Consider the following 24,232-nt stretch of genomic DNA (forward strand, 5'->3'; position numbering starts at 1 on the left):
TAATGCACATATACACATAGTATGTTGGCTAAAGCTTTCAAGTATCTACCTTAGAATAGAAAATCCCTGCTGACATTTTCTCTTATCCCAGTCTTTTCTGTAGCATCTCCTGTCTTTGTTATAACCCTGTATTTTAGTTTCTGTACTCCCTGTTGTCTCCTGTTTGTTAAAAAACTAAATGTTTGTTGGAGAACTTTCTTCATTGAACCTTACTTAATAGAAATTACTGGGGTCTTTTTAAAGTGTTACTGTGTTTTACAAAACATCTCTTTATAAAGAGCAGTAACAAACATTATTTTCCTTAGATCTGCTTTATCAAATATCTCTTCATGCAACTAGAGAGATGTCATGCCTGCCAGCTCATAACTGGTTTTATCTCAGACTGTTTTTTTTTCTTTATGGAGAGAAAAGTGAAATAGACAAGTTTTTCCAGTAACAAATCATATCACCCAAACCCTGTTATATGAAAGTCAGTAAATAGTCACCTAACTTGACTGAAGGAGGAACAGCTTGTGTCTGTGGGTCACTTTCCACCAGGCACGCTACCTGCTGGCTTGCAGTCTTGTGGGCATCAGGTTACTTAGCCCACCATCAATTGCTAACATAGCTGCGAACAATTTTCAGAATGGCATTGAAAGTGATATTTTGATCTTTTCCAGAAGGAGAATCTGCTGGTAATGCCTGTCATCAGGATCATGTCTTGTGTCTTTGTGTGCCACTTCAGCTTTGCCCCCAGCTGGTGGTGGATGAAAGGCTGAATTAAATACTTCTCTTAGCACAGGCATGGCTGTGTTAGCTTTGGTCATCCTGAAGCTGTAACGTAACGTAATAGAGGCTCTGTTCCCTGCTTGGGATCAAATCAACCTTTCAAAATGGAGATTGGTAGGTGACACATGGACAAACCCATTACACAGTGCTAACCATCCTTTTCCTCTCCCATTTCCCAGGAAATAGAAGAATTTGGAAGTAGACTGTAGGACATAGAGGGAAACCATTGTCAGCAGCTTCTGCATGGGCTGTCAGTCTGCAGTGCCTCTGTCGATTCATTGACCTAACCAGCTTCAGCCTTTCACTATATGTTTTGAAATAAACTTACTATAAAAAAAAATCCCACCAAAATCCCCATGTAATTAAAAGGGGGCTGAAAAATGGCAGCTGGGCAGTGAGCATGTTTTGTTTACTGAGTTTCCCAAGATTGTTAATGCCAGTGAAACCAAGATGAGTAGAAGCTCAGCTATCAGACTGTGCCCTTTTCCTTTGGTTTTCCAATGCCTTGTTTCTTCACGCTTAGATTTCTGGGACAGTATAAAATTTAAACTTTAAGGCAGATGAGGTGTGATACTGGTTTATTTTTCATGGCTGTAGGTGTTCAAAGTGTCTTTTGTTTGCCTGTATAGTGGCAGGATTCTGCATTGCAGCAGTATAGAAATGTTGGCTTTTCCTTTCCACAAAGTTCCAAATTGCTCTAGAGTACCAGATTTTTACAAATGGGGTTAAAGTAATTCTCTGCTTACTCCACAGTGATTACATTTAGGACAGCTTGTACTTTAGAAAATACACATTTTTAGATTCCCAGGTTCACAATTACACTTTGATTTTTTTGCAACTGCCTCCACACGGATTTCTGTGCAAACACTGAATTGGGACTCCAGCTGTGGACTCTGTCAGTAGAGTCCTAGCATAACTTCAGGTGTGGTTTTTCCCTTTTAAAAAAGCTTCTAAAATTTTATAAGAAACCATATTCATACACTTTTCTTAAAATACTTTGGGTTTTTGGTGGTTTGCTGTTGTTTGATTTTTAAAATGACCCATTTAGGGTGAGAAAACTGAAGATTCTTCATTAAATGTATGTGTGAGGATATGTTGTACAGACTTACACAGACTCCTACTGTTTTCTGCAGTATTCTAGTTTGCTACTAGAAATGCATTTGCAGTCACATTTGCCTTTAGAGTCTACCATTATTCTGGAGAGTCAAGAAAGTAGGTAGTCATGTTTTTTAATAAAGTTTCTGATACTTAATTCTTAGATGAGTGTAACACTTTATGTCTTGCCCTTTGGCTGTTTATTCCTCATTACAGAGATGTTTTCCAAGTTTTTTGAAAATCCAGGTTTGCTTGCAAAGTAATTTTTTTTTATTAGAAATAGATTGATGTGCTGAATTGACTTATCAGGTGATGGTTGTTATGTTGGCAAGGAAGGGTTCATCGAAGAATGCTGAAGAAAGAATGGGAAACTCTATAGTAGGTGCAGACTGAAGGGATGAATCCACTTTCTGCCAAAAGCAGCAAATGGATGGCACGATATGTCAAGGAGGCAAATGCTGTTGGGCTTACACCGTAGTGGATATATAATATTTTTAAGTCAGTGTTTTGGGAAAAAAAATCTTCAATTATTTTGGGTTTGTGGTGATAAATGTAACTTAGGTTTTAGTTTTAACTGACCGGTTGTTTCATCTGCAGAAAAATCTAGATACTATGCTTTCTGAATTTACCTTGTCAAAAAGGTCTATGCTGCAAGTTTAAATAGTTTTAAATGTTGGAAGTAGGAGGCAGAAGTATCAATACACCAAATAATTGCATTGGAATTCAGTCTTTTAGGAAGTTGCTTTCTTGGACAAGTTTGTAAGTCTGAGTATTTTATTCTTGCCATCTATCAGTTGTGGGCTCCATACCTCTGAACTCCTTAGATGAAAGATGCTGTAAGTGTAAAAATCTATATGGTAAAGGTTGTATAATGCCAAATCTGAGCAGAGAGGTATGTTGAAAAGATCTGATACTTGAATATCTTTATGGCTTTTTAATTTGTGCTTGTTTAAGAATTGCAGGGTTGCATAAAGGAAGCAATTATGACAAAAATATTGAATAACTTAATGTAAACGTGAAATGAGTAAAATAAGCATGGCTAACTAAAGCAGTACCTAATTTATCTAAGGTGAACATTTATTTTCGTCACTTGTTCTGCTGTTTGAATTCTTCCTTTTAAATGACACTTTGACATCTTTTGTATGAATTATGCATATTAATGTAATTGTATTTACTTGTAGGTGGCTCTAACCAAGAGAGCTGATCCAGCTGAGTTGAAAACAATATTTTTAAAGGTATGTATAAAGTAAATATTTTACTCTTTCTGCTTAAATTTTTCATATCTTTTGCTCCTTTATTGCAGCATACAACTCTTGATAGTTTTTTGAACCATTAATCATTCACTGTATTATTACCATGTTAGACTTAAATACCATTATCAGAATTGAACAATGCTCACCAAGAAGTCAGATACATTCCTGAGTGATTATTGTATTGACTCAGAAGAAGTATTGCGATCTTAGAAAAAAAAAAGCCGTATTGTTCGGAGAATAGGGTGGGAGTTTCAATATTGTTCCTACACATGGTGAAGTGTTTGTGTAGATACCTTGCTGTTAGACCATTTGGTAAACTTACTGCTTGCTTCCTCATTATCTATGCTTCTCTAATGTGTAGAAGTGTCAGGAAGATCACCTTGTAAAGTGTATTTATTATTTAAATTCTTTCTGTGTTGACCTGCCATAGAGGTGTGCAAGTACTGAAATCACTCAAATACTTGCCTGTACTCTTGAGAGAAGTGTACTTCAGTGTTTTGCTGAAATATGGCTTTCTTTGACCCATTTTCTAAATTTATGTAACTATTCCTAACTTTCCTAAGATTTATTGGTATGTTGTCTGTATTAGTTTGGTAGTGTGGTATGAAAGAAGACTACAGAGGTTGGTGGGTCTGGAGAGTAAATGTATGTGAGGTAGGTGCCACAGTGCTCCAGGGAGCTGTTGTATCTGAATTATTTTTATGAAGGGGTTGAATGCCTGAGAGAGCTCATACCTTTCCAAGTTCTTCCCTCCACCTTCCCTCCATCCAGCATAATTTTCCCCTCTCTGTGCACTTGGCATATTTTCCATTGTCCCCTGTGAGCTATTATTAACAATATATGTGGGTGTCACTATGTATATTGCCAGTATTTATAGTTTTATCATATACTGTCAGTATTTATAGCTCTGAAATCAGATTTTTAGTTGAGAAAGCCAGGATTTAACTTATTAAGTCCTGGAACTTGTGGCTGTCAGAAGAGCAAAAGACTCTTTAGAATGGGATAATGGGTTTTTCAGAGATAAATGCTTGGAGAGCAGGAGCAAGGCAGCAGAAAAGGCAGGCAGGGAGCAGACCACTGACCTCAGAAGATGGTAGTATTGAGGAAGGGAATAAACACAGCAGAGAGCAGCCTGGTCCCTTCTGGAATATGAGGCAGCACTCAGTTGTGGTGGGGGTTTGGTTGGTTTGCTGAGAATAGTCTGAAAGTTGTTTCCTACCTGCCTACGGATATTCACTGCTATGGAGTTTCTGAAGATTATAGCTCCCTCAGTGTTGAGTTTTGGTAGATTGAATGGGTCGTGGCTGAACACACTGAATAGCATCTCCAGCTCCTTTTTCATCCTTTTCTGCTTCCTCTTCCACTGAAAAGGAGTCTCAGTAAGTGGAGTAATGAAATACGAGCTAAACATTTTCTTCAGTGTAATACAGAAATTGTTGTGCTGCTCACTGAGAAGGAAAAAAGATGAGTGAGTGTGGTATGTTGTTTCATACTTACAGATAAATGATGGTAAGAGTGTTGATTAAGCTGCTTTAGACAATTTTGAATGGTGAGGCCAATACAGGTGCTTTTTCAGACTGGGGGATCTTCACTTATAAAATAACTTGGTAGCTATTCTTTCTCTTTCAGTTAAGAATTAATATGATTACCAGATAGGAATGGTACCCACTGTGTAGAAATAAATATGAGACTATGAGTTTAAATGCAGTTGATTACGATCAACCTTTAGCATTTACATCAGACTCCCAATAAAATGTTTGCAAATCTTACTTAAAATGGGGTTGAACTGGTTAATACTCGACTATCTAAAATATATGGAAATAAGTTACCAAAAAGCCATTAGGTACTATTGTGTAATATCAAATTCTCTGTGGGTATAATTGCCAAAATGGGTAAAAATACAATTGTAAAGAACCATTTTTTTAATGTCTCTCCTCCAAACCCAGTAGAACTCATGTTTTTATCTTTTTGTTATGATAATTTCCAAGAGTAACTCTACTTTTTCTAAGTCTTCTACCATAACCCCTGAGAGATTAGATTTTAGTCAAAGTGATCAAGCTGACATTTTCCAAGGTCATTTTCTATATGTACTGTAGAGTACGTGATTGGATTTCAAATACACTTGAGTAAATCACAATGACAGGAAACAGGGGGACACTGAAACCTTGTGCTGTTTTCTGTTATTGAGTGCCCTAGCAGGGGGTTAGCCTGGAAGAAAAAGATGAAATATAGAAGCATAGGCTGTCTGACTTATTTGATTTGTTTCTCAATAGCAGCTGTGTTAAAAGTTTCTGAGGCTGGGATTCTGAGAGATTTTGTCTCCCTGCAAATGATTGCATTGGAATCAATTGATCTGCTAGTTCTTATAAAAGTATACAATTGAAAATTCCTTGCAGTGTATCAAGTAGAAAGCTTGCCTTGCAAACAGTGTCTATTGGAACATGAATCCTTAAATGCTAACCAATATATAGATGCCAAAGCGAGTTATATTTTTTTTGGGCTTGCTTTTGTGAAGCCTTGTTTCTTGAAGCTATTGCTGTAGCTGAAGACTGTGTTTATATAGCACTAGAAGAAAATAATCTATTTACTTTTACACTTTGGCATGTGCCTGCAGCAGGTATAACCATACTCCGCAGGCACCAGTGTGGCTCTGTGAAATGAAAACTGGCAGTTTCCTTCCCTTAGCGGAGCCACAGCAGTGTAAAGCAAAACATGTGTCTTTGAAGTACATTACAAAATAGCAATAAGCATCTAATTTATTTATTACTTTAGTGTGGATAATGTTCTGTGGGGAGCAACAGTTGCTTTTCTGTTCTCAGTGCACGTTTGTTATCCTGAGACAAACCTGTTTCCCTTAAGGCTGATGCATTGTTATAGAAATGTTGCCAGGGATTCTTTTCCTCTTAATTATTGTCCTTATCCTTTTTATTTTCTTAAAAGAAAAAAACAAACAAAAAAAATTAAAAACAACAACAAAAACAACAAAACAAAGTGGGTGGGGGGAGTGGAACAACCAACTCCCCCCTCCCCCCCAGAAAACCCCACAACCATTGTTGGGTTGATTTCAAGGTTACCCTTCTATAGAAAATGAGGGCTTTAAACTTTAAGGGATGACAGAGGAATCAGGGTAAGAGTGGTAACAAAGGCAATTTTATTTATTTATGTATTATCTTCAAAATATTTTATATGCTTTTATCTTGGTATGCAACATGTTACTAGAGGCTTCTCTTGGGAGCAAATGTGCTTGGGTCTGTCGATAATCATTTTCTGTAGTATGCCAGCAATTATGGTATAAAGCGGGAGTAACATTTGCCAGCAGTGTTTAGTAAGGTGTTGGACCCCTTTTTTTGTTTCTGCAGTGTGCTGAACTGTCCAAGTTCTTGTTTTCTGTTATATTTTTCTGCAAATGCTATTTTCTGGCCTCCTTTTGGCAGCTCAGCCGAGGAGCAGGATGTGTAGGTTCTCCTTTACTTAGGGGCCAGCGGTGGGTGAAGGTGATGCTGTGGAGCTCCTCCAAAACAGCACCCCCAGGTGGACGCTCCAGGGGGATTCCACTAGCACTGCGGTGTCATTTCACAGGTGTAAACCTGTCTTCTCATCCCGAAGTAGAATGGCTACACAAAGGAGTCATTCCTGAAAAGTTCCTAACATGCCAGAGTATCCCGTTTCTGTTTCAGTGGTCCCGAGATCCCACATACAAGTTTGCAAATGCACATGTCCTTCTTGTTCTACTTCAAAAAAGCATTCTGTACTGGAGCTTTAACTCTTTCTAGACTACCATGGAGAAATTGTTGACATGATAAACAAAAAAGCATTCATCACCCAGTCTTCTGGCTTGGAAGCCAAGCCTCCAGCAGCTCAGGTACCCCCCACTGAGGCTCCCCTGTTAGGTTATAGGCTCTTGGTTCTTCAGAGCAGAACTGTGTCATCTACTGTAATGTAATCCTGCTCCTGATTGGAAACTATGGCTGGTGGTAATAAATAAGTGGAGAAGGATGTATTTGAGGCACTAAGTGTTGTATTCATTTAACAGTATGCAAGTGTGGAGAAGAATGGCGAATTCTTCATGTCTCCTAATGACTTTGTCACACGGTACCTGAAGATAACTGGAGATGGTTTGCCTAACGCAAGCACTGTACAGCTCCTTGCAGGTGTGGTGGATCAGACTAAAGATGGGTAAGTGTTATTTTGTGTTGCTTTTGTTTGTTTGTTTTGGTTTTGTTTTGTTTTGTTTTGTTTTTCTATTATTCATCTAAAAAATACAAAAGCATTCTTCCAAAGCAGTGTGATCCCTGAAAGGTGGTAGAGTTGTTTGTTGGTGGTGGTTTTTTCTTTCCTGCAGATACATAAAGGAATACAGTATCTTTTAGGTGGAAAGAGCAGAAACAATGTTTGGGACTGCATGTACCGTTTAGCTGAGCAAACCATTTTCTGTCTACTGTGTATTTTTAATTCATTGAACCTTTCATGTTTGTTGGCTGGCTCCCCTAACTCCTGCTTTTCTTTCCTTCCATGCGCCTCTCTGTCTCTGTTTATGTATCTGTCACAAATATATTCAAATAGCAATCCAAAATAAGTTTAGATGGTGTAGGAAGAGATCGTAGAAAAAAGTGCCCTTGCTTTGTTTTGCCATAGCACTGTTAAAGGTTTTTGCCACTATTTTTTCCCTTACGAGGGAGGAGGAGCAGCTAAGGTGTTTAGGGAGCCACTTTTCAGTCTTTGGAAGACAGCACGGAAGTTGGTTGCAATTGGTTTGTGTTTGAAAGGCTGGCTTTGCCAATAGGCAAGATTAGCTACCCTTCCATCTTCCTCCCCCTTTCTTTGCTGAAATCCTAGGTTTTGCTTTTGGTACTTGCCCAGGCAAGCTATCTCTTCACCCATATGAACTCATTTTTTGAACCTTGCCTTTAAAGTATCTTTAGAGAAACATTGGAATAATTAGCTATGGACTTGAAGTCTGTAATGGCATTTTTAGAAGCCAGAAAACTTCAGGTGTGACTCATATCAATGGCTGCAGAGAGTAAAATGTGAGATAAATAAAGCATGACTAGAGGATGCACTCTTCCTAGAGAACAGATGCATGCATAACTGGAAACTGCTGCAATAGTTTCTGTGCTCTCTTTTCTGCTCACCCAGCCTCAGATACCTGGCAGCTGGACACTTTAAACTTGCAGACATGTTAATGTGATGATTGTTACCTGTGGTAAAAGAATTCTGTAAAAGGTTATACTGGTAACATTGGCATGATGGCAGCAAGAAAGTGGTGGTTTCAGATGGCTTTGACTGAAAATGTTAAACAGTTCTCAGGTTGCTTCCCTTGGTTTGATGCCTGCAAAACCAGCATTCTCCAAATTGCACAGCTTTAAATCCATTTTGTAATAAGAAGATTGAGAATATAATCTGTACCTTGTGATCTGGATCTCCTTCACAATCAGAAGCTGATGTCAGGAAAAGCAAAATGTAAAACTGTAGCTTATTTGAGCTTGTTCACAACTTGGAATTTCATGGCTTGGAGTGATCTTGCAGGAGTTTTGCGGTGTAGTATCAATGCTTCTAATTGCCACTTTCTGCCATGAGTGAGGACTGTTCTTGCAGTCCAGACTATGCTGTGACAGGACTGCATGTTCCTAACATGTCTTTGGAGAGTCTCTTCTGATACTCAGGCTGTGTTCCTGTATAGCTGCTATACTAATATGTGAAAGAATGGAGAAAGTATAGAAAGTGATTAGCATTCATCTCTATCCTGGCACTGTAGCACTTTTTGCCATGTGGCCAAGCACTTGTGCCTTTTTCTAGTGGTATATAACGTAACTCGCAGAGTGATCATATGAAGCAAGGGGCAATCGCTTTTTGGTTCCTGGAACTAAATCTCCTAGGGATGGCAATAGGACCTACCAGTCATCTCCTATTGCATTCTTTCCAACTTGGCAGTCCAGAGCTCCTAGTTTTTAATTGAAGTACAAAACTGCTTTTGTTAGAGTTTGTTTTTAGTAGGCTAGTCAGTATTTAGAGACTTACAGGTGTTTAAGGTCACGGGAGTTTGTTAAATAATTTAGCTTTATTTCTAGTATAAAACAGAAATCAGCTTAAAAGAGCAATGACAAGTTAATTTTGTTTTAGTGTTAGTGGCTTAAAGCAGTGCAGTTCTGAAAATACTGCTGGGATATTTCTGGGATATTTATTCACTGTCTCAAATCCCTATTTTGCTCTGAAGAAGCATCTGTTCTTCATGACTGGTGAGCCTGACCTCTCTTCACCAAAAAGGTCTGAGCCCAGAATCACCAGGGATATTCCTAGCACTTCTAAAAATGTTTTTTAACTCCTTACGATTTTGGTGAGAAATTAGCTATATGCACAAAGTGTAATCAGTGAGAAATACTAAAATGGGTAAGCAAAAGGCAGACAGCACAAGAGTTTGTGAGTCATGAGCAGAGCAAATAGATGGGCAAAGAATTGCTTATCTCAGAGCAGAAGAAATCCTTAGTGTGAAGTGTAAAGAACAGTAGCTCTTACGTATGATCTCGCTATGATTACTGTGGACAAAATCTCTAACATAGTTTTAGCACAATTCCTGTGTTGCCAGAGATTAAGGATTTGAGGATATCTGCAGGAGCTGCTGTTGGTGTGACAAAGGTAGGAGACCTCTCAAGGCACTCTCTGGTGTGCAGTGAGTATCTGTTGCCATGGGAGCAAGTTTTGTCTCCATCTTAAGTCGGGGCATAGGGATATTTGGAGGTAGGCTTTCCCTCTGTCCTCTCAGGCATCTTTTTAAGGTTTCCTTTAAGAAAAGGAAATGCTTTTCTTGCCGATGACCAGAGAAGCCTTTCAAAGTAGTCGATCGGTAATAACACAGGTGTTTAAGAGTGTTATATTGTGTGGCTGTAGTTTGTATGAAATGGACTTAAGAGCTTTGACTGATGCCTGGCCTTAAGCTTCTCATTCCTAGTTTTAGTTGAAAAAAATGCTTCATTTGGCTTCAGCTGGATCAAAAACTCCTTCAAAATACACTGACTTTCTCAAGGCCTGTCAGTAACAGGCCAGGCATTTTCCATCCTGCCCACTGTAACAGCTTGGTTTTCAGTCTTTTGTTGTACTTCGAAACATCTGTCTAACAAATTAAGTATTTACTGCACATCTCTGGACTGTAGTAACTAACGCTTTACAGAGAAGTACTGTATGCTTTATTTTTAGAAAGGACAAGCTATTCAAAAATAACACTTGGAAATGCCAGCCTTTTCCATTATTATTCGATATAAATTTATCCTCTAATGCACCAATTTACACTGTACTTAGTTTACCCAGGTTGCAGCATAAAATAATAGTTGTAGCTTCAATTTGTGTCCCATTATGTTATCATGTTTAAATTGCTGATACAGTAAAAACATATGCATTGATTTCTGAAGAAAACTCTTCATCATTACATTTGTATGTGTTATTACAGTGTGTAATGGCTTTTTCTTTTGGTATGGCTACATGTGGACTTTCTCTGGTAGGAATGCATCATGTCTACATGGTGCCCAGATGCCATGGGCATCAGCACTGAGAGAACCGGCGTGGAAGAAAGGAGAGGAGCAGTAAATAGTGGTCTTGCTGCACCATACCCTGCTGTGTTTTGCCTGTAGGTCTTGTGTGTGGATGTATTTTAAAATATCAGGATTTCAGTCTTTCTGGATAAATTGTACAACGTTACCGCTGTTCGTGAGGACACGAATGTAAAGGAAGACTTTGACCAGTTGGGTCGGATATCTTTAAGATGGAAGTAAAATTTTGTAAACATTTCAGCTTCCTCTCTTTGCACTGTTAAAATCACTAGTCTTTTCCCTGCTTTTGTAACATAAATGAACACTTGTTTAGGTAGATAAAATAACTCTTAAGTACTGTATTGAAGTCCATGTTAATATGTGCTGTTTAATGACACCTAATGATATTCAGTGAAGGGTTATGCTAAACCCAAAAGGTTGATGCTAAACAGCAGAGAAAATGTGTTACCCAGGCAACTGCCCTTGTGCAGTAGAGAGAAGTGAGCATATGGCTATGTAGTACACATTATTTCAGCATCTTTAAGCATTAAGAATCACACGTGTAATTGACTGTGTAAAATTACCGCTCAGTTACTGTTTTGTGTGGTCATAATAGAAGTAAATGAATACGTCATTGTTGTTAGAATAGATCTGTTGGGAATCACTAGCAGACTAGTCTACTTAGGGAGCAAAAATACAATAAGAAGAAAATAGCTGGTTTAATTAACATGTAAAAATTGGGTTAATTTGAATTCAGCTGGCACAGCAGATATTAATGTCTCTTCTTTAATAGTCTGGCTAGAACCACACAATTTGTACATTTTTAATCTTTCTAGTACTATGAATAATTGTTTTTAAAAAATGGATACAGTGTTATTTTAAGCCTCTATCTCTGACTTATTAGAGGGATTTATTACTTGCAAGCACTGACAAAGAATGCTTCTACCAGTATAAAATCTTGTAGCAGTGTTGATATGTGAAGTTTTAATCAAATCCAGGCCTAATAACATAGAATATGTTCTTAGCGTGGTGCTGGGATTCTGCTGGGATAGGTGCTGTATTTCTTTTCTGTATTCTCAGCACTGTTTTTGTTGGGATCTGTTGGTAAGGACAAGGTTGTTGTTGCACACAAAAAGTGGCTTTATCAAAATGGTCTTAGCAGATATTTTACATTTTTAATTCTAAACAATCCTATTCTAGAGTCTTGTTGCCTGCTGTCTATTTTGTTCTTTCTGTGTGTGGGTTTTGTAATATTTGTGACAGAAGAATTCAGTGCTTTGTATCTGGTTTTTGTTGTGGAAGCTGTCAGGTATGTAACCAGTAATAATGAGCTTTTGTAACCTGTAAGTCACATAGTAAAAATAAATATACAGAAATGCAAAACTTAGTAGGTAGTGATATATTTGTTTAAAATTGAAGGAAATGTTGCATTTGGAAGTTTTCTTCCATTTAAAGACCTAGAATCTTCCATTTAAAGTTTCTGTGTATTCTGTGTCTAACAGTGGGGAGTACTGAGAGCTCCCAAGGAAGTTAAAATAATCGACTCGATGGCCTACCCATGTTCGAACATGTGCATATGCAGTAAGTCATTGGTTTCTTTGCCAGTAAAGCTTAAGGCATGCTTACATGTTTACTGGCATCATCAATTATAAGTTTAATATTAAGAATACCTGAGGAGGTTTCTTTTTATTTATTTCTCACACTACATAATAACCTATGGTGGCATGTTCCCCAGGCTAATTATTTGTTAGACTATTTCTGACTCTACATATGCTTTCTTTTATTTGGTGCATATAAAGTGAGGGATGAAAAGCAGAACCGCTTTTTGGCCTTCTCCATGCCATGCTTTTTTTAATGTCCTCTTTGGTTAATGTTTTCCTGTTCTTCACGGAAATCAGCCTCTCTTACCCTGTGGATGTTTGGCTGCTGATGTGCAGCAAGCACACTTCTGTGTGACTTGAAATTAATTCCCTTAAGACAGGGTGACTGGAAATTGCTTGTACAGTCATGAGTCGTCATAACTAGATGGAATGAATGTCTTTTCCAGGCTGTTCAAACTCTTTGTTCTTTGCTTTTATTGCATCCCAAGTGGAAGCTTTCATTGAACTGACTACAGTGTCATTTTGAGTAGAACTCCTAAGGATACAGCTTCTAATAAAAAGAAATTAATAATTTGGTTTTTTGTGTGTTCTTTGACATTTGTTATGGTGAATTTTGTGCTGCTTGGAAATAAATCTTTGTTCCCCGGCTACTGCCATGTGAACCCCTTAAAGCTATGCTGTTGCTGCACTGAGATAAGGCAGCCTTGAGAGAAGGCAATCTTAAATCTCCTAGACTACCAGCAGGCCCCGCGGCCACACATTTGAAGATGATTTTAAGCTGTACAACCCAGACATTAAAGAAGTAGCAAAACAGAAGAATGGTTGGCCTTTGCCTCTTTAAGAGTAGGAGTTTGATCTCCATTTAAACTCTTGGGTGTGATCCAGAGAAATTAGAACTGCTCAGGGTCTTTGCTGTATCAAATCTACTGCTGGAAACAATGCCAAGTTGTCGAATTATGAATTTCTGCTTATTAACTAACTTAAGGAATGGCAATTCTGCCTTTATCTCTGCTCTGCTACTGCTCTCACATATTGGGAACCTGGCTGTAATGGTGAATTTGAATAAACTGCTCTTGGGCTGAGGAAGAACGTGCAGACTACTGCTTGAAAATTTGTGACTCGACATGCAGGTCTGGAGGCTGCCATGGATGACTAATAAGTTGCTAGCAAACAGATAACACATTCGGATCCATTCCTTCTGAAGTGAGTGGCAGCATGTAGGTCTTGAATGGATTTACTTTCCAAAAGCCTGAAGTACTAAGTCTTGAGGGAAGTTACTTATGTCTTTATTGGCTTTCTGTCTTGCCAGTGGAGGAAGGTAGGCTCCCCCAGAGGGCACTTCAGTTAGACAGTAAAGCCGAGGTGAGTAGCCATGCTGAGCACTTTGCTTGTTTTATGTTCTGTTGTGGCTTGCAGAGAGGAATAATTCCTTGTTCAGCAAAGTCATTTCCGTCTAGTGATATAAAGGCCTCTTGACAGTGTTGGTGATGGGACGTTTTAGGATAAATTTTAATCACTGTTGATAACATTTTGTACACATTTTGGTTGTGCTCTTATTTATTTTGTTTAATCTATGTTATATTGTATTTCAGTTTTCTGCAAGCCAGTGTTTTCATAGCTCTTGCTTTTTCTTTCATCCCTTAGGTTGATATCCTTTCAAGAGTTTGTGGCATTTGAGTCAGTCCTGTGTGCTCCAGATGCATTGTTCATAGTAGCCTTTCAGCTGTTTGACAAGACTGGCAAAGGAGAAGTTACTTTTGGTAAGACTGTTCTTAAATGTACACTCTTAATTTAAAAATCCCTACTTAGGCTAAACTCCATTTCACCTTCTCTTATCAGAGGAAACACAGGGATTGATAGTGCAACTACACTAGTGCCAAGCAACTTCCTCGCTGAGTTTTTTTAATCGTTTAGATGTGTACAATATGAAGTTAGGGTCATGGTCATCTTCATGGTTTTCTCTGCAGAACTGGTCGCTTCTCTTTTTCTCTTCCCCAACATGCTTGTGCAGGCCTTCAGATCAGCAATGAAAGGTGGCTGTAGAAAATGATTGTAAAACCACAAGTAAGCTGCCATAGACTTGAGTGAATATTGAGTCTGAATTACTCTGAATTATTTTTTTGTTTAAATTGGCTATATTTCAAGCTGCCTTCCTTATGAGGCTTAAAGCTTTCTTCGGTGAGATTTTACAGTAAAACATTCCCTCCCCACCCTCTCCAAAAAAAAAAAAAATCAGCTTTACAGTTGAGGTGTGGTATTTGCACTGGCAACATCAGATTTACTTGATTATGGGGACTGTTTGTTTCTAGATACCATAGAGAGAGCTTTTGATATCTGCAGGACTGTCTGCCACCTGCCTAATGATAAGGGCCATTATGTCTGGGAGAAGGATTCAGAAATTAGCAGTTTTGAATATCTTCAGACACTGAGCTTGCACTTCAAAAAGTATGGGGGATATTTTTTTTTGCCCTAACTACCTACAGTGGATAAAATTGCTATTTCTGTTCTGCTACATTTGGACACTGTTATCCGTACGTCTCAAGTTTTATTGTTTGGTTGTTAAACAGATTTAAGTAAAAGGAAAGTTGACTCTTTGTCTTTCTGAAACGTATGGTTCACGTATTCTTTGCCTTTTGCTAGTATTCCCTATAGTTGTTTTATGCTCAGTTGAAAAAGCCCTTCCCTTTCCATTTGAACTGACAAGATCCTGTTACCATTGCTTGAAGCATCATTGTATTCCTTCTACCATCTCCAAAAATCTGTATTTGAAGTTGCGGCTGGTGAGAAGACTTCCTGCCTCTTCTTGTGTCTGTTTTGGTTTTTCATTATTTTGGTTTTCTATTGAGGCTGTGAAAGATGTGCCTTTTCTGTGTAATATTACTTGTTAGAACAGCTTTTAAAAGATTACTAGGGATGCTAAAAGATTTGAAAGAATTTCAGGAAAAAGTTCTGCTGATCGTAACCTTGATGAAGGAAGTATTGTGTGCCTAACGGTCTCGTGCATGTGTATAGAAAGAGAGGCAACGAGAGACAGCATGCTTTTAAATCAGGAGGGCACATGTATTTTGCAGAGGTTTTCTTCCAGCACCAACAAACCAGGGTTCATGGAATGCCTCTGATGTGCAGGTTCTTGTCTGCGTCAGAGCCCCTGGTTGCTTGGGGCGCTCGTTAATAATCTCGGAAGAACTGTAATTGTTTGATCTGAGTGCTGAATCAGTCCAACTTAACTTTTTAACTCTTGGCATTCTTGTTCTTTCTTTTCCTGTTGGCAAATGCTTCCCTTGGGGTTTAGCACAGTGAGTCAAGGGATTAGTTTGGCATTTCAGGTCCATTGAAGTCCTTCTAGTGATGAGAGAAACTCCTATGCCAAGCTGTGTTTAAGGTATTTGAAAGAGGAGATATGCCAACATTGGCAGAACCTCAGATAGCTGTTTTAATTCCTTCCTCTCCCGCTTTGAAAGCATAAATGCATTTGTAACTTCTCTATAGTACATTGTGGCTACCACCCCAGCAAACGCCTGGAGTGGGGAGGATGTGAGAGCTGTCTCAGTGTTGTGCTTTCTCAGCAGAAACAGTTGACCTTTAGACAAAGCTAGTTTCTATTTTCTATCATAAGAAAAAAAGCTTTTTTCCCCCCTATTATGAAAAAAAAACCCTAATACTTTCACAAATGAATTATTACAATACTGTCCTGTAACTTTGCCACTCAGTGCCCCAGTCATGCGTCTTTGAGGTTAATTATGAGATCTTTTTCCATTGACTTGAATGAAAGTGGGATCAAGTCCTTATCAAGGTTAGGAGACTTAAATAGGGGTTTTGTATACTGTGGAATTACAGTGTGAAAGGAACAGAAGAAAAGGGAAAGGATCGTTTTTCACTATACTGCTGTTAAGTGTAGTATCTCAAGGATCCCATTATAAGTCTGTATCTCATTGTTGTAAAGAAACAGCATGGCTTATCTGTGCAGTCATTGTTTTTCCATATACTGAGATAATAGGTCTAAATATTTTAGCTTATACTGAACGGAATATAGGGCTTCCCAGCTGTGAGCTTCACATTTTCTACTAAGTAAATCATCCAAATTTTATTCTTTCACAGGTACACTGAGCTTGGCATCTTTGTAAACAAATTAATAATGGGCTTTGCATCAATGAGCTTTTACACTGAATACCGCATCCAGGCTGTGAATATTTAGAGAAATGTTCTGGGTAAAGAAGTTCCAGTATTTAATACTTTGCACTTTTCTTGAAAAATGTTGCACTCTTACTTCTGGGTTGGAAATGCCTTTGTATTTTAGCAATATGTTGACAATTTAAAATGTTTAATTTCTTTCAGGTTACAAGTTAACTGTACCTGGTTCTTTGACAGAGCTAGCATCTATTTAAAAGGGCTGATCCACAAGCAGTGTGTGTATGTGGGGGGGTGGGTGTGGGAAGTATTTCTAGTTTATTGCTTTTCAAGGGGAATGAAATGGCCACTAGTAAATTAGTGGCCAGTGGCTGACTGAGATTACACCTGGCTGTTGCATCGTGTAGTAGATTTATCTGCTGCTGAAGTGTAAAAGCTTTGACAGTTCGCAAGGAGTTAAAGCTCTCAGCAGGAAAGTGGGAGGAAGTTTAGCTGGCTTTTAAATTCGAGGCAAAGAGCAAACCATTGCTTCTTACTGTTGAGTGTTGACAGGCACATAAAAGCTGATAATGTAAGTCCAGGGGTTTAAGAGACTTAGTAGAGTTGCTTTTTTGTCGTATGACTGTATTTTAATGCCTCATTAAAGAAGCAGAGCCCTTTGAAATTCTTTACTAGATGGCGTTGCTTAAAAAAAGGCGAGATGGTTGGGTAAAAATGTCAGTGTTTAAAAACTAGGTTGTCTTAACCTCCATCTCTAATTTTGGATGGATAAAGGATAAGAAATGATGAAATCTAACAGTTCTGAGCTGTGAATAATGCAGTGGTGATATGCAGGGACTGGAACTTGCCTTTTCTAGTGTCGGTTCTCACAGCCCTAGTGAAAGACAAAGTAAGTGTTGTCCGTTTTGGTTTTGCTCACAGAGAAAGGAGAGGGACAAAAAGAGATGTGATTGCCTCAGTCTGCGCTGCCAACCAGCGCTGAACCTGGCTTTGAAGATTTTCATTCTGATTTGTTTTAAAGTCGATTTTCCCACCAGACAGAAATTCTTGCTCTCGTACTTAATGAAATGTAGCTGTGATATAGTGTGGTTTATTTGTTCTTTTCATTTGTTTGTTTTGGTTTTGGTTTTTTTAAGGTCCTGTAATTCAACCTGAAGCAGTTTCAAAATGGATACTGTGCTGCTCTTAGAAATATGAGTATGCTGTAAAACAGGGCAGTCTTTTAATTAAAAAAAAAAAAAAGAAAAAGAAGCAGCAGCAAGCCAAAACCCCCCAAACCCAGCAAAAATGTGAAGGGAATGGGAAATCCAAATGCAAAATTGTTGCTTGTTTAGTATAACAGGTGCAAAATCTAGCACCGTATTCTGCTTTTGTCTCAAAGCAAAACTTTATTTACATGTAGACAGCAGCTATTGTGGGGCTCTGCTTCTGTTATTAATTATATCAGTACAGTTCTTAGATAAACACGTTAATTAAGGATACATCTTGCTAAGCACTCCTGTTTGCTTATCTGATACTTGGGTTGCATGAATACCTGTTTGTAAACTTTCTAAAAGCACATACCTCTTAACAGAGGTTTAGATAGCTATACAGCTATTGTGATGAGCTTCAGAGTTTTCCTTATAACGCTCTGATACTTTTTCAGTATGCAAAGAATTATCACAGGAGTCTCACAATGGCTCTCCTGACCAAAGGGTTAGGTTCAGACTGGGTGAGCTAACTCTTGCTTTTGTTACAGAGGCTTATCTATTTTATGCTTTGCCCTATAATTGCTTGATATAACTTGGCTCTTCTTACAGGATCTGCAATTCTGTTTGGTTTTTTTTTTTCTTGCACAACACCTAGCATAGCAATGCCTAGCATGGTGCACTCACAGAATCACAGAATGTTAGGGATTGTAAGGGACCTCGAAAGATCATCTAGTCCAATCCCCCTGCCGGAGCAGTAACACCTAGATGAGGCTACACAGGAATGCGTCCAGGTGGGTTTTGAATGTCTCCAGAGTAGGAGACTCCACAACCTCCCTGGGCAGCCTGTTCCAGTGCTCTGTCACCCTTATTGAGAAGAAGTTTCTTCTCAAATGTAAGTGGAACCTCCTGTGTTCCAGTTTGTACCCATTTCCCCTTGTCCTGTCATTGGTTGTCACCGAGAAGAGCCTGGCTCCATCCTCGTGACACTCACCCTTTACATATTTATAAACATTAATGAGGTCACTCCTCAGTCTCCTCTTCTCCAAGCTAAAGAGACCCAGCTCCCTCAGCCTTTCCTCATAAGGGAGATGCTCCACTCCCTTGATCATCTTTGTTGCCCTACACTGGACCCTCTCCAGCAGTTCCCTGTCCTTCTGGAACTATGGGGCCCAGAACTGGACACAATATTCCAGATGTGGTCTCACCAGGGGTAGAGGAGTAGAGGGGAAGGAGAACCTCTCTCGACCTACTAACTACCCCAGCAAGGAAAAGCTAAATCTGAACTACCAGAATAAATTGCTGAGGCTGTAAGCTTATCACCTGATAAATTGCAATATTCAGTATTTCTTGGTGAAATTTCCGTTGTTGGTTTAAATTGGTTAGAAACCATTTGAAGCTAGTGAGGTGTTAGCTTACACCTACACAGTGAAACATTTGTTGGCTTATAAATGACAGTTGCCTAGATATGATAATCCAGCAGCAACATTACAAATGCAAAATTTGTTTGGTCTCTGATATTTTTTGTTGTTTGTACTGGATTTTGCACAAATAATGGTCAGTTTTAATTAAAAGAGGATGTAAGGCAGACTTGTTAGTATGTTTATTTTCTTCAAAACCATTTTTGAAGTCGTCTTGATACTATTTTCAGAGATTTTCATTTCTAGACATATGTCAACTTGGCAAGTTTTTCTTGTTTTGTTTTTTCTTTTAACTAAGATACTATGTAGCCAGGCAGACTTTCATGAAGGCATCTTAAGTAAAACAAAGCCTATTGAGTCACAAAGTAAATCTGTAATTTTAAATATTACAAGAAGCTCCATCCTTTTACGCAGTTGCATTTCATTTCATTTAGAAAATACAACTAAGTTTTCTAAGTCATCCAGAATTGATATTTGTTACTTTTGTTTGTCATTTTTATTGTTGTTTGGTTGGTTGGTTTGGTTTGTTGTTTTTTTTTTTAATCAGAGGTACCTACTGACAAACATCAGGCTGTAGTCTGAGCATATCTCTTGTTCATTACCAAAACCCAAGGAATGATCATAGAATCATCGAACAGTTCAGGTTGGAAGGGACTATGGCAGCCATCTGGTTCAAGACCTGGGCCATCAAGACCAGGTTGCTTTGGGGGCAACCTCCATTCAAGGTTTTAAATATCTCTGAGGACGGAAACTCTGTTTCCCTTATAAGCAAGCATCTACCAATGTTCAAGCACTGTTCTAGTGAACAGTAATTTTCTGATGCCTAGCTGGAGTTGCACATGTTCCAGCTTACATCTGTTGCCTCCTGTCCTTCCACTCTGCATCTCCATCTTCCTTTCACCCTCCCATTGAGTAGTTGCAGGCAGCAGTGAGGTCCTCCTTCAGCCTGCCCTTCTCCAGGCTGAGAAGACCCCATACCATCAGCCTCTTCATGCATGTCATGTCACCAAGCCCTGACTATCTTATATGGAAAAATAAGTGCGGTATTTTATTTTAGTTAGCTAGGTTATGCTGTTTACCTTGGTAGAAGTGACCTTTTTGTGATTATGATGATATTATTATTATTATTATTATTATTATTATTATTATTATTATTATTATTGTTATTCAGGGTAAATTTGTTTTTTATGGGGCCTAGTACTTTCTAAATCTGTGATCTTTGGGCTCTGGCAGTTCGTTGCTCACTTCTAAGGAGTCCAGGAAAGGTAATAAATAAATGTAAGGCTGTTGCTAGTAAACTGAAATTACGAATATCTACACAAGAAGTAGAAATACTTTTAAGGGATTGCATCTTGGAAAAAGTTTCAAAACCTTTTCTGTAAGCCTGTTATGTAATAGTCTGTGTATAATTTCATGTTGTTTCCCTTGACATCTAAGGAGGACAAAAGCAGACAAGCTTAGATCCAGAGTCTTAGCTGCTGAAAGTGATGGTACTTCTGGAAAGACCCTGCTTTGGGGGGCATTTGCAATGTTTAGCAGAGGTACCAGATGTGCCCAGGCACCTCAGTTAAAAATCAGGGCCAACCTGAACTGGACAGTGTATGGATATGTCATGAGGAAGCGAATTAATAATTTTTAGAAGTGACAAGAGCACAAAAACTAGAGCAGGAGGGAGGTAAAAAGATTTAAAAGAGAGAACGTTTTCGGCAGAGAGGTGAAACTTATTATCAAACTTTTGAGTGGGAAAAATCATGAGAGCATAAACATGTTCTTGCAATAATGGTTTTATTAACAAAAACGTAATCTAGAAGACTGCACTGTCCTTGTTGAAAAGTTTGGATAGGGCAGTGAAATTATAACCAAAGGAATTTTGTTCAGTAGCTAGAGCTCTCTCCTGAAAGAGAATGCATGCTGAACTTTTTGTTATGATTCGTACTGGCCTTTGTGGTTTGCTCTCAAAAGTCTACTTAGTGCATCTGAAAGACATTTGGTTGGCAGCACTGATCTGAATCTCACCTCTGGGTACAGCAGGTGCCATATGGCCTTTGTTCCTTCTTCCATTTGCAAAGGGGAGGTGGTTCCCACCTGAAGGGAAGCAGCTGCTGTTGGAGAGAGACTCCACTCTCCCGCTTCTCCGTCCTGCTGTGGCTGCCTCCAAGGGTGCTGTCCTCCCTTGATGCTGGTGCAGCACAGGCTCTTTTCTGCCTCGAGTTGTGCCAGTCAACCAATTCATTTTATGAGGGCAGCCCAACAAATATCTTAAGGTTTTGCGTTCCACTGATGTGCTCCAGATGTTGGTACGTTACCTGGAAGTGAAAAACCATTGCGAAGGCATCCATTTTTTATTTACCTGGAGCTTATTATACTTCTTCAATGGATAGATTTGTACTACAAAAAGAACCACCCTGATTTTTGGAACTTTAAAATTTATTTTTATGAGCAGTGTTTTCCAAACAACTGAATGTAGGTGCATACCAATATCAGATTGGCATGCATGTGTTGTATGGTATCTTGTCAGAGATCAGAAGAACTGTTCAGAAGCTGTTCCAGTTCAGTGGGTCAAAAATCCACATTTTATGAAAGGCTAACTGTAGATTAGCACGATTGACTATCATGGCTTCAATTCTAAAAGACAGAGGTAACAGAGAGCTCTTCTAGTTGGTGGGATAATTCAAGAATACTACATGCTCATGTGGCTAAAATACTGTGCTTTCTGCTGCTACTTCATGCTACTTAAAAAGAAAAAAATAGGTGTGGAAAAGGTGGGAGAAAGCCAATTTGAGGGTAAATTTCACCTAGATGAGGTCACCCTTTGGTTAACAGCAAGCTGAGGGTCAGCCATCTTCCATACAGCTGCATATCCCGTTGGAAAAAAAAGCCCAACATGATTACTAGGTGGCATTTGAGGACAAACCAGAAGCTTCTACACCAGAATATATTTAAACTGTGGCAGCAGCAGTATACCACTTTAAGCTTGATTTTTATTTTATGTTTTTCTCCATCCCATTTTCAGGTTGTCCTGGCACTACAGATTAGAAGGTAAAACCTTCAGCAGAACCTAATAGCTAGGAAGGTGTTTTGTTATTACAAATTTTAATATGAAATTTCAGATAGAAAAAATACACATACTCTTGGAGTGTGTATAATTTAGTTTTCTAAATTGGAAAATCTGCTGTTACCTAGCAGTTAATGACTATTTTTTCCAACATTTAGAATGCAGGACCTGATTTGATAAGCTGATAAAAGAAAACAAAACTGAGAACATATTGGAAGTGCTCAAAGTGAAAATTACAGTTTAGGTAGGTTTGGGGGTAGATAGTTAGACATTTTAATTGAACTAAAATAGTTTTATACTAATACAGTACTGTTGTGGGAGTACATTTTGTGGTGCATTTGAAATTGAAGTATTTAAGTGGGGGAAAATGTATATTAATGCTTTGCAAGAAAGTGATTTTTTTTTTTTTTTTAACACCATCTATCTGAGCAAAATAGCTGTTAAAGAAATAGAGCTCCCAAGTCTGTATTGGAGAGTAAAGTGTAAAGTTTAGGATCATTTCTTCGAGCCAAGAGTTTGCTTTTATCACTTTGGTTGGTATATTAAACTGCTGCAGGGAACTATTATGTTAATTCGGAAGTAAATCTGTATTCCTGGACAACTACAGCAAAGTCAGTCCCTGCCAGCGTAAAGAAAGGTGTTGAGTCAGCCTGGATCCTGGAAGTCCTGTATTTTTAACATCTCTGTGATAGGGATAAGAGAAATTAGTCCAGATGATGATTTCCGTTACCCACGTGCAAACGGGGGCATTGAATTTCATACGACAGCTTTGGTTGCACACAAGCAGCAGAAACCCCTGATTGTCCATTACAATTAGCACTAGTCCACAGCTGGGCTAGCTCAATGTAGCTAAATTGGTTAAAATTACCATTTTTATTATTTGAATTTAATTTTGTCTTTGGGGATTTTCTCTGAATTTGGAGTAACTTGTCGTATTCAAAAAAATAAGCTACCACTTACATATGCACATGCACGCAAAAATATCAAAAGAAGTGAATTCAGGGTTTTTTTTAGGTATTTATATGCAAGTGTATATGTTCAGCCGCAGGCGAAAATCTAGATGGGTTGGGTGCACAAATGAACGGTTTTGCAGTCTTTTGCATTAATCTGTTTTAAAACAGTAGTGCTACCACATAATAGAGTGCAGATAAATTGCACTGACCTGAGCTGCTGTCTTTTTTCAAGTCACCCCCCCTTCTTGAGTCATGTAATACAATCTCGTTATCTTCAAATGACATGTGCCGTTTCTACTGTGCCATCTTCAGTTTTGTGTTCTCCCAGACACCTTCGTGGTAAAATTTTAAGAAGGAAAGAACCTTTTTTTTTATTCACAATGCTGAATAGGTCGTGGTCCATGTTTTGCAAGGAATTAAGCAGTAGTGAAAATGCAGCCTAAATGTAGTATTTCAGGGCTTCTAACCTGTGCAAGAAGGTGGTTGTGACAGCCCTTCCTGGTCTTCTTGCTTTGCTGAGGGGAGTTGAAGGGATGAGTACCTTTCCTTTGCAGTCCTTGGTAATCAAGCTATTCCAATGCGTTATTTAATTTACAGCATGACAAGTATTTCAACACATTTTCTTGATGAAGCAGCAAGGAGATCAGGAAGGCAATTGTAGTGCTTGTACTCCCAGAGTGTTATACCTCTTCTGGGTGAATGGGAATAAGTGGACAACCAAGCCACGCTGTTGTACTACCCTGAGGAGATGCGATGTGGACAAAAATCACCATTATAGAACAGTCCTAATGCCAGACCATAAAAGGATGGAAATAAACTGTAACCAGCTGTATATCTGAAGTTCACAACAGTAAATAAAAAAACCAACAAAACAAAACAAAAACTCAGACAGAAAAGCGCCAACTCAAACCTTGGATAAACCTGAACAATTCCAGTAAAACAAGATTTTATTTCTTGGGTATTTTTGTCATGTATATATGCACATATTTGTACACATGTGCCTTCTGCACAAGTTCTTTGTGCTTTTCCTGTGGCCAGGAGCAGCACGGGCCAGTGGCTTTGCCAGGCAGGTGAGCCTGCAGCTGAGTGAGGGTGCTGGGGGCCAGGGACTTGGGCAGAGTCCACCCAACAAGGGCTCCAGTCCCACACTGCCCAAGCAAGAACAGCAGAGCAGATCTGGTGACAGTGACCAGAGTCAGCTGAGAGTCCAGTGAATGCCAGGCAAGTCCACAGGGATGAGACAGATCCAAA

At 38.8% G+C, this 24,232-nt stretch overlaps 1 protein-coding gene across 2 annotated transcripts in view; it reads left to right on the forward strand.

Annotated features, from left to right (window-relative positions):
• The window catches only part of SLC25A13 (solute carrier family 25 member 13), a 99,737-nt gene that overhangs the window by 20,606 nt on the left and 54,899 nt on the right, over window positions 1–24,232 (forward strand). Inside the window, exons 2-4 of one of the 2 annotated variants that reach the window (XM_080339694.1) lie at window positions 3,045–3,098; window positions 7,150–7,292; window positions 13,882–13,997. In XM_080339694.1, coding sequence (XP_080195820.1) covers window positions 3,045–3,098; window positions 7,150–7,292; window positions 13,882–13,997 — 313 coding nt within the window. Of the gene's footprint in view, window positions 1–3,044; window positions 3,099–7,149; window positions 7,293–13,881; window positions 13,998–24,232 lie in introns of those variants that run through there. The other variant, XM_080339695.1, reaches the window with a different exon arrangement.

This window comes from Nesoenas mayeri, assembly GCF_963082525.1.
Source record: "Nesoenas mayeri genome assembly, chromosome: 2".
NCBI classification, from domain to species: domain Eukaryota; kingdom Metazoa; phylum Chordata; class Aves; order Columbiformes; family Columbidae; genus Nesoenas; species Nesoenas mayeri.